Source organism: Engraulis encrasicolus, chromosome 1, assembly GCF_034702125.1.
Source record: "Engraulis encrasicolus isolate BLACKSEA-1 chromosome 1, IST_EnEncr_1.0, whole genome shotgun sequence".
Taxonomy (NCBI): Eukaryota; Metazoa; Chordata; class Actinopteri; order Clupeiformes; family Engraulidae; genus Engraulis; species Engraulis encrasicolus.
In genome coordinates this window covers 8,252,542-8,262,541 of record NC_085857.1, presented here as the reverse complement: position 1 = coordinate 8,262,541, position 10,000 = coordinate 8,252,542, and the positions used below count along the sequence as shown (strand labels likewise).

The 10,000-nt window shown below is 46.2% G+C and overlaps 1 protein-coding gene across 1 annotated transcript in view; it reads right to left on the bottom strand.

Annotated features, from left to right (window-relative positions):
* smurf2 (SMAD specific E3 ubiquitin protein ligase 2) overlaps positions 1-10,000 on the bottom strand; it is a 141,071-nt gene that overhangs the window by 25,481 nt on the left and 105,590 nt on the right. The window contains exons 9-11 of the mRNA XM_063196204.1: positions 8,701-8,785; positions 2,445-2,603; positions 1,025-1,093 (exon numbers count right to left, since the gene is read on the bottom strand). Coding sequence (XP_063052274.1) covers positions 1,025-1,093; positions 2,445-2,603; positions 8,701-8,785 — 313 coding nt within the window. The remainder of the gene's footprint in view (positions 1-1,024; positions 1,094-2,444; positions 2,604-8,700; positions 8,786-10,000) is intronic.

Genomic DNA, 10,000 nt, shown 5'->3' with positions numbered 1-10,000 from the left:
AAGTTCTCCACATTTCAGTGTGAGGTGAACTTTGCAGAGTGTTAACAATAAAACCATGAGTTCTGACTCCACACCCAAAATAATTGCTTTTTTGGCTGATATTTACAAAAGAGACAGGCATCACTTGACATGTTAGTTTTGTGCACCAGGTGCAACATTTCGAGTGTGAAGGATGTGGAAGAGCAGAGCGTAGCATTCGGGATTATAATCTGAGTCCTGTCTGAAGAGCGCTAGTCTCCCATGACTAATCCCCAACATAACGCTCAGCAGAGGACCAATCCCCTACCTGGCACGCGGCTTGTGGTGCACAATGGGTAAAAATCCCTGCTGTGTGTGACTACTGTATACCCTCTGTGCATGTGTATTTGTGTATACACGCAAATACGTGGAGTGTGTGCATGTGTGCGTGTGTGTGTGTATGTCATCCTTGTATGAGCAGGTGTGTATGCGTGCAAGTATGTGATGTGTGAGCATGAGTGTGTGATATATGTTGAGTTAGAGAGAGAGAGAGAGAGAGAGAGAGAGAGAGAGAGAGAGAGAGAGAGAGAGAGAGAGAGAGAGAGAGAGAGGGGCATAGAGAGAGAGGCATAGAGAGATAGAGAGACATTTACACGTTGTCAGACCAGAGGGAGGTCTAAATGGAGAGATGGAGAGGACGTGTGTGTGTGTGTGTGTGTGTGTGTGTGTGTGTGTGTGTGTGTGTGTGTGTGTGTGTGTGTGTGTGTGTGTGTGTGTGTGTGTGTGTGTGTGTGTGTGTGTGTGTGTGAGAATGTGAGTGACAGAGAGACACAGACAGAGAGAGCGAGAGAGAGCGAGAAAGAGAGAGAGCGAGAGAGAGAGAGCGAGAGAGAGAGAGCGAGAGAGAGCGAGAGAGAGCGAGAGAGAGCGAGAGCGAGAGAGAGAGAGAGAGAAAGACAGGCTGTCTTGTGCACAAAATCCTCCTGACAGACGGATGAGGCAGGGGAAAAAAAAGAAGGGAAAACAATGAGAAGGACGAAGGAGAAGAAAAACAAATTGGGGTTACCTGAGGTTAGAGTTTTGGCTCTCCATACCAACACGTGATGAGCCATTGGGACCGTTGGGGCTCGGACTGCTGGAGACAAACGGGGGAGAGATGAACGAACGCGTTAAAAGAAGAATGCACAAAACAGGCAGAGAACATGACATTGCTGTCTTCACCATGGAGACCGTCAGGACTGTCAACAATCAGCAAAACAACAACAACACACACACGGGCACGCAGGCGTGTACACAAACACACACACCCACAAACCATGACACACATGTAGAGCCAGGCTAATGCTATTATGCAACTATGTTTTTTGGCGATAACTGGAAAAATATTGATGCTGTTCCTTTCTACTTTTTATGGTGCAATCCAAGCATGAACGTACAATTACTTACGATTTTTTTTACGAGCTACGATTAATATTACCAATTTTATGTGGAAAAATGTAATAAAAATAAAATAAAATGAATAAAACGGGTGGATAAGGATATTATGCAGGTTTGCTGTTTTGGGGGAGTTTTCACCTATTTATCCATACATACATGGCTCAATGAAAAAAAAATGTGTAAGTCTAGTATTCCTCTAATGTTTACCCTTTAATATGAGCCCATAGCCATCTTCTGTGCTAACTACACAAATACACAACAAACATACATCCAATATACAGAGAAACACAGACCACAACAAAAAGACATACACCCACACAAACGCGTGCACACATGCATGCATGAACACACACACAAACACACACACACACACACACACACACACACACACACACACACACACACACACACACACACACACACACACACACACACACACACACACACACACACACACACACACACACACACACAGACACACACAGACACAATAAAAAGAGGAGGCAAACACAGCTAATGTAGCATCAAGGTAGTCAACAGAGACCTAAAGAATGGATTCATCATCTCACTAGAATGGAACTTCCTGAGTTCAAATGCGGCACTGCCAAAAAGAGCAGGCTAAGGTGAATGGCTACGCGTGTGAATGTGTGTCTTTTAAGTAGCTGCTTTATACGTCATTTGCTCTGTACAACAGACTTTCTCTTCTATTCTACTCGGGTGTCTTTGAAGGGAGAAAGTCAATCTGCAACCTTTATCTATCCATTCTATTCAGGTGAACAACATCCACAAAATGGGCAAGATCCCCCCCAACCACACACCCAAGCCATTTTGTGGACGTATAGACCATGCAATTGTTCAATAAGGGGATTTTAAAAGTCAAAAATATTCTATTGAGGTGTGTCTGCAAGGATAAACTCAATATGCTATTTTTATGTAGTGTGTGTGTGTGTGTGTGTGTGTGTGTGTGTGTGTGTGTGTGTGTGTACAGTTATGCGTCACGCAAGCATACGCGTTCTTCAGATGTGTTTGTTCAGAGCAGATCGACTCACTTGAGTACGAGGTGGAGGTTGGCGGAGAGGCGTGGGTCGGTGAACTGGGTGGTGCGGTTGTTGTGGTCCACAAAGTAGACGCGGCCCGTGGCGGTGTTGCGGATCTCCCAGCCCGGCGGGAGAGGACCCAACTCCTCACAGTTCACGTTGCTCAGGTCCCTGAAATTACATTACATTACATTACATTACATTACATTACATTACAATACATAACATTACAGTACAGTACAGTACAGTACATTACATTACATTACATTACATTACAATACATTACATTAAATTACAGTACAGTACAGTACAGTACAGTACAGTACAGTACAGTACATCACAGTACATTACACTACATTACAGTACATTACATTACAGTACATTACAGTACATAACATTACATTACATTACATTACATTACATTACAGTACAGTACAGTACAGTACATTACATTACATTACAGTACAGTACAGTACAGTACAGTACAGTACATTACATTACATTACATTACATTACAGTACAGTACAGTACAGTACATTAGACAACACAGTTCACGTTGCTCAGGTCCCTGAAACAAACGCAACACAGACAAGACCAGACCACACGCAGACAGGCATTAAGACCACAGGGCATTAAAAAGACTGCTCATCAAACAAAAAAAACAACAACAACCACAACCACAACCACAAACAGACACACACTCTGACGCACAGACACACACAGACACACCCTATTAATCAGTCACTAGTGGTATGATATACAGTGAGTCCAATATGTATTTGATCCCTTGCTGATTTTGTTGGTTTGCCTACTAACAAAGACGTGATCAGTCAATAAATGTTATGATAATATGTATTCTAATATGGAGGGACAGAATATCAAAAAGAAAATCCAGAAATTAACTGAAGAGAATATATATTAATTTATTTCCATTTCATCGAGCAAAATAAGTATTTGATCCCCTGCCAACTGATCACAGTTCCGGGCCCACAGACCAGATGGGCACTTCCGATCAACTTGTCATCTGAATTAAAGACACCTGTACATACTAACATGCATAAAAAATACATTGAATCAGCAGAATCAGTCCATAGTATGAGTGAATCAGTCACACTCCAACCTCACCAGCATGGGAAAGACCAAAGAGTGGTCAAATGATACCAGGGACATGATTTTAGACCTGAACAAAGATTAAATGGGCTGCAAAGCCACAAGAAAGAGACTGTGTATTAATGACCCAGCTGTTGATGCATTTCTTCCGAAATGTGAGGAATACAAAATGACTATCCATCAGCCTGTCTGGGGTTCTATACAAGATTTGACCTTTTGGAGGGATTTGATAATCATGAGAACTGAAAGAAATCACCCTAGACCTGTATGGGATGAACTAGGCAATGATACCAAAGCTACTGGGACCAAATTCACTGAGAAAACTACTGGTAGCACTTAATGCCACAGAGGTTTAAAATCCTGTAGTGCACACATGGTACCTCCACATCAGAAGGAACCTGTGCAGTCCCACTTGAGGTTTGCCAACGGACATCAGACTGGTTTAGGATATGATAAGGAGGTGCTGTAGTCAGATGAAACCAAAATCAAGCTGTTTGGCATTACCACAATTCAATGTGTTTTGAGAAAGAGTACTGCTGTCTATGATCCCAAGAACACCCTCCTCACCATCATGCATGAAAGTGGTATCATTATGGTTTGAGGGTGTTTGTCTGGCCAAGGCACAGGACAACTTCACATCGTCAACGAATGGATGAAGGGAGACATGTAATGTGCAAGCCTGAGTGCAAACGTCCTTCCCTCCACCACTACACTGAAGGGTGGGCCATTTTTTGGATCTCCCAACATGACAATAATACACAACATACAGTCAAAGTAACGAAGGAGTGGCTCAATAAGAAGCATATTAAAGTTGTGAAGTGGCCTAGACAGTCTCCAAATATTAACCCTATAGTAATTCTATGGAGAGAACTGAACCTCCCATTTGCCAAGCTACAGCCACAAACTATTAATGTTTTAGAGATAATGTGCAAAGAAAAATGGGCAAAAATATTTTCTACTATATGGACAAACATTGTCATCAACTAAAAGAAGCATCTGACCTCAGTGCTAGACAACTAGGGCTTTGCCACAAAGCACTTTATCTTCTTTAGCTAGAGGGGTCAAATACTTATTTGCCTAAATTAAATGCAAATAAATTAAAATATATTCATTTAAGTTATGTTCTGGAATTTCTTTTTGATATTCTGTCTCTCCATGTTTGAATACATATTATCATAAATTTATAGACTGATCATGTCTTTATTAGTGGGCAAACCGGCAAAATCAGCAAGGGATCAAATACATATTGGACTCACTGTACATGGTTCCAAATTTGTAATACTATTCTACAAGTGTTGTAAGTACAGCTGCAAGAGTACTTCTACTCTATACAACTCTGCTGTTCAGTTGCACATGAATTTATTTATTCTATTAATACTAAAGGGGGGGTTGGGGCATTGGCAGGTTTATCGTGAGGTTAAGGGGGCGTTGGGAAGCTTATGATGAGTTGTGGGGGGGCGTTTGTTGAGAACCACTGCCTTAAGCTAGATTTATGCTTGCGTCCGTCCGTCTTCTGTCTGTGCGAGTCCACGCCCCCCGCGCAGAGGCTCTGCGCCCGTCGTCGAGCGCCTCGAAAAAAATCGAACTATCCGTCGGACGGACGCGGATGACGCAGACAAAAAGGCGCTATGATTGGTCGTCTCGCTACTTCCTTGTCCTGTTCTTGTGGCAGCGCAATGCCAGTAGTTTGCGAGAGCAGAGCTGTATTCTGTTAAAAACTATATTAATGCCTTGTGTGTAAATGTGTGTAAATACACGAAGCTACAAGCTAAGTAACAAACAATGCATCAGTTGAACACTCGTGACACAATGCCTGCGGTTTTACTACCGTAGCTTCCTCCACCGAATGTAAACACACATCGGCAGAATCAACGGTCTTTACATGCTTGCATTTTCTGCGCGTGAAAACAGACTGGGTATGTGCATTGCCTTTGCAATTTGTGTGAAAATACCTAGCTAACCGGGCCAGAAAGCAACATTGCTTAATAATGACCGCAGTGCTTTTACAATGTAGTGAAAGTAGTAGGCCTAATCGCGCAATTTCAAATGTGTCTCATGACGAGACCTCTGACCTCGCAGAACTTGCAGATGCATGAATACAATGTTGGTTAGTGGCCACTCCCACGCGACTTTTGATGAGCGCAGTTTCAGAAGTGTAATCTGACCTTTAGAGGGCTGGTGTTTACTTGGGGAGATAGGATGTTTGTTGAGTAACTAATAAAATGGGGGGGGGGGGGGGGGTAACCAACTCAACTCTACTCAGGCTAAAGCCTCAAATGGCCCTCTGACTAGCTGACAGGGGATACAGACAGACAGACAGACAGACAGACAGACAGACAGACAGACAGACAGACAGACAGACAGACAGACAGACAGACAGACAGACAGACACACACACACACATACATTCATACCAAAACGTGCAGTCGCCCACATCAGAATTTTCCAAAATCTGCCGTCTTTCCCCTTAAGCCTCGTCTCCATGCTTTCATAAATATGTCACAACACAGACATAATACACACACACCCACACTTAAAGGGTATTGGCTCAGTTGACGATCTCACACACACACACACACACACACTTAAAGGGTACTGGCACGATCTCACACACACACACACACACACACACACACACACACACACACACACACACACACACACACACACACACTGTACGTGCACACAAAGACGCACACACACCAACGGATGCACACACACACGCGCACAGGCAGGCGCGCGCACGCACGCGCACGCATGCACGCACGCACGCACACACACAGCTGAGCAGTATCCAGGACTGGTTACAGGCCCTGCCTTTATCCCAGCTGTAAAGCATTAGGAGATGAGATGCATACAATACAATAACACAAACACACATCAGATTTCTGACTATGACTGGGGTGTAGCTCCGGCTAGCCCCTGCTCTGTCTGCTAGCCCCTGCTCTGTCTGCTAGCCCCTGCTCTGTCTGCTAGCCCCTGCTCTGTCTGCTAGCCCCTGCTCTGTCTGCTAGCCCCTGCTCTGTCTGCTAGCCCCTGCTCTGTCTGCTAGCCCCTGCTCTGTCTGTCTATCTATTGGTTGGCGGCTGCCTGGTGTTTTGGAACTTGGAACATGCCCCCCGGGGCTTGGGGGGGTGGGGGTGGGGTTAGCTCCTCTGCTTGGTAATTTGGGGCTCAATACTGACAGTTCAGGGACATAATTTGTCTGTGTGTGTGTGTGTGTGTGTGTGTGTGTGTGTGTGTGTGTGCGTGCGTGCGTGCGTGCGTGCGTGCGTGCGTGCGTGCGTGCGTGCGTGCGTGCGTGCGTGCTGTTGTTGTTGTTGTTGTTGTTGGGCAATGCCTATGTCTAGACAATGGTGACAGTAAGCTCTTCACCCCTTTGGACTCAACACTGGATAGCGAGTAACAGGGAGGATGTCAACAGGCTGCTAAGGGGATACCGGGGCTTGGAGATGCACTGCACTGCAGATCCTCTTCATAGATATACAATTTAGGGCAGTCATGGGTGAGTGGTTAGGGCGTCAGACTTGCATCCCAGCGGTTGCCGGTTCGACTCCCGACCCGCCAGGTTGGTGGGGGGAGTTATCAACCAGTGCTCTCCCCCACCCTCCTCCATGACTGAGGTACCCTGAGCATGGTACCGTCCCACCGCACTGCTCCCCATGGGGCGCCACTGAGGGCTGCCCCCTTGCACGGGTGAGGCATAAATGCAATTTCGTTGTGTGCAGTGTGCAGTGTTAACTTGTGTGCTGTGGAGTGCTGTGTCACAATGACAATGGGAGTTGGAGTTTCCCAATGGGCTTTCACTTCACTTTCACTTTCACAAGTATTGACTATAAACTCCAATGTAATGTAATGTAATCTTATCTAATAACAGTTACTCCACTCGGGTATGCCACATGTCAAGGGCTGATGAAATTCCAAAGCATCATCCACACACAAGATAGCAGTGGGGGGAGAAAAGGATGATTGTGAATGTGTATATGACTGCAACTGGGAAAGACCTCCTCATTAAATCTACAGGCAGGAAGTGTGTGGGTGAAGTGGCTCGTCTAGAGCAGTGTTTCTCAACCTTTTTTTAGGCAAGGCACCCTTTCAATTCATGAAAAATGTCAAGGCACCCCAAACCAACAAGCCGTAACATGGCATTGCATCCGATACCACACAAGCTTAGAAAAGTGACACATTTGGAGACGTCACACGACCTATGTTTGAAGTTGCAGCTGACTGGGGCGACCTATATTTACTGTATTGTGCGTAAATGGCAGATGAAAGATTCCACTGACTAACATTGACTTATCAATTTAGAAAATATGTATAATATTACATAATTTATTTTTCAGTCACATTTCCGCGGCACCCCTGAGGGGGGCCTGCAGCACCCCAGGGTGCCCCGGCACCCCTGTTGAGAAACACTCGTCTAGATCTCTCGTCTCGACAACTTCTGGACATCAAGTGGTGTTGCCTGGCCAAGGGCTCACAACCGTTCCCATCTGAAATACAGCATCGAAGCTCCTCTCAAAGCGCTAGCCTGAGGCAGGGAGCTAATCAGAGAGCATACATCTCTAGGCTTGACTAGCCAGGCCATGCCCTCCTAGTGACGCAACAGCTTCAGAGTTGCTACCAGTCAGGTCAAGACCCAATGCAAGTACTTTCTGAGTTCCCGCAAATACGGGAACTCCTCCCACTTTGTTGGGAAGCAAACCAAGGGAGGCCGTTTGGAAATTTGGAGATTTGAAAGTCGATGATAATCAGGCTAAGGCTTGACAACTTCTGGACATCAAATGAACAGAGTATTGTGGCACTGGATTGTGAACGCTTCTGAACCGAGGCTGCCCATCACTCATGGGGTCGTGCCATGTGCTGACGCCCGTCTGTGTGTGTGTGTGTGTGTGTGTGTGTGTGTGTGTGTGTGTGTGTGTGTGTGTGTGTGTGTGTGTGTGTGTGTTGTAGTGCTACCTGGGTACTTGGGGGTCGTGCCAGGTGCTGACGCCGGTCTGTGTGTGTGTGTGTGTGTGTGTGTGTGTGTGTGTGTGTGTGTGTGTGTGTGTGTGTGTGTGTGTGTGTGTGTGTGTGTGTGTGTGTGTGTGTGTGTGTGTGTGTGTGTGTGTGTGTGTGTGTGTGTGTGTGTGTGTGTGTGTGTGTGTGGTGGTCCTACCTGGGTACGCGGGGGTCGTGCCAGGTGCTGACGCCCGTCTGGGTGTGCAGAAAGTAGACCTGTCCTTGCTGCGTCGTCCTCTGCTCTGTAGGGGGGAGAGGAGACAAGAGTAGCAGGTTAGTTAGAGAGGAGACAAGAGTAGCAGGTTAGTTAGAGAGGAGACAGGAGTAGCAGGTTAGTTAGAGAGGAGACAAGAGTAGCAGGTTAGTTAGAGAGGAGACAGGAGTAGCGGGTTAGTTAGTAACAGTGGGGAGAGGAGACAGGAGTAGCGGGTTAGTTAGAGAGGAGACAGGAGTAGCGGGTTAGTTAGAGAGGAGACAGGAGTAGCAGGTTAGTTAGAGAGAAGACAAGAGGAGCGGGTTAGTTAGAGAGGAGACAGGAGGAGCGGGTTAGTTAGAGAGGAGACAGGAGTAGCGGGTTAGTTAGAGAGGAGACAGGAGTAGCGGGTTAGTTAGTAACAGTGGGGAGAGGAGACAAGAGTAGCAGGTTAGTTAGAGAGGAGACAGTAGTAGCGGGTTAGTTAGAGAGGAGACAAGAGGAGCGGGTTAGTTAGTAACAGTGGGGAGAGGAGACAGGAGTAGCGGGTTAGTTAGAGAGAAGACAAGAGGAGCGGGTTAGTTAGAGAGGAGACAGGAGGAGCGGGTTAGTTAGAGAGGAGACAGGAGTAGCGGGTTAGTTAGTAACAGTGGGGAGAGGAGACAGGAGTAGCGGGTTAGTTAGAGAGGAGACAGGAGTAGCGGGTTAGTTAGAGAGGAGACAGGAGTAGCGGGTTAGTTAGTAACAGTGGGGAGAGGAGACAGGAGTAGCGGGTTAGTTAGAGAGGAGACAGGAGTAGCGGGTTAGTTAGAGAGGAGACAGGAGTAGCGGGTTAGTTAGAGAGGAGACAGGAGTAGCGGGTTAGTTAGTAACAGTGGGGAGAGGAGACAAGAGTAGCGGGTTAGTTAGAGAGGAGACAAGAGTAGCGGGTTAGTTAGAGAGGAGACAGGAGTAGCGGGTTAGTTAGAGAGGAGACAGGAGTAGCGGGTTAGTTAGAGAGGAGACAGGAGTAGCGGGTTAGTTAGAGAGGAGACAGGAGTAGCGGGTTGGTTAGCAACAGTGGGGAGAGGAGACAGGAGTAGCGGGTTAGTAACAGTGGGAATAGAACGTCTACTAATATACATGAGTTCTACATTTCTGTTTTCTCCTGGCTGCATGACACTAGCTGCGCACAACTCAACCTCTGGTTTCAGGACACCAAACACCCTAGACCAGTGTTTCTCAACCTTTATTTAGGCGAGGCACCCTTTCAATTCATGAAACA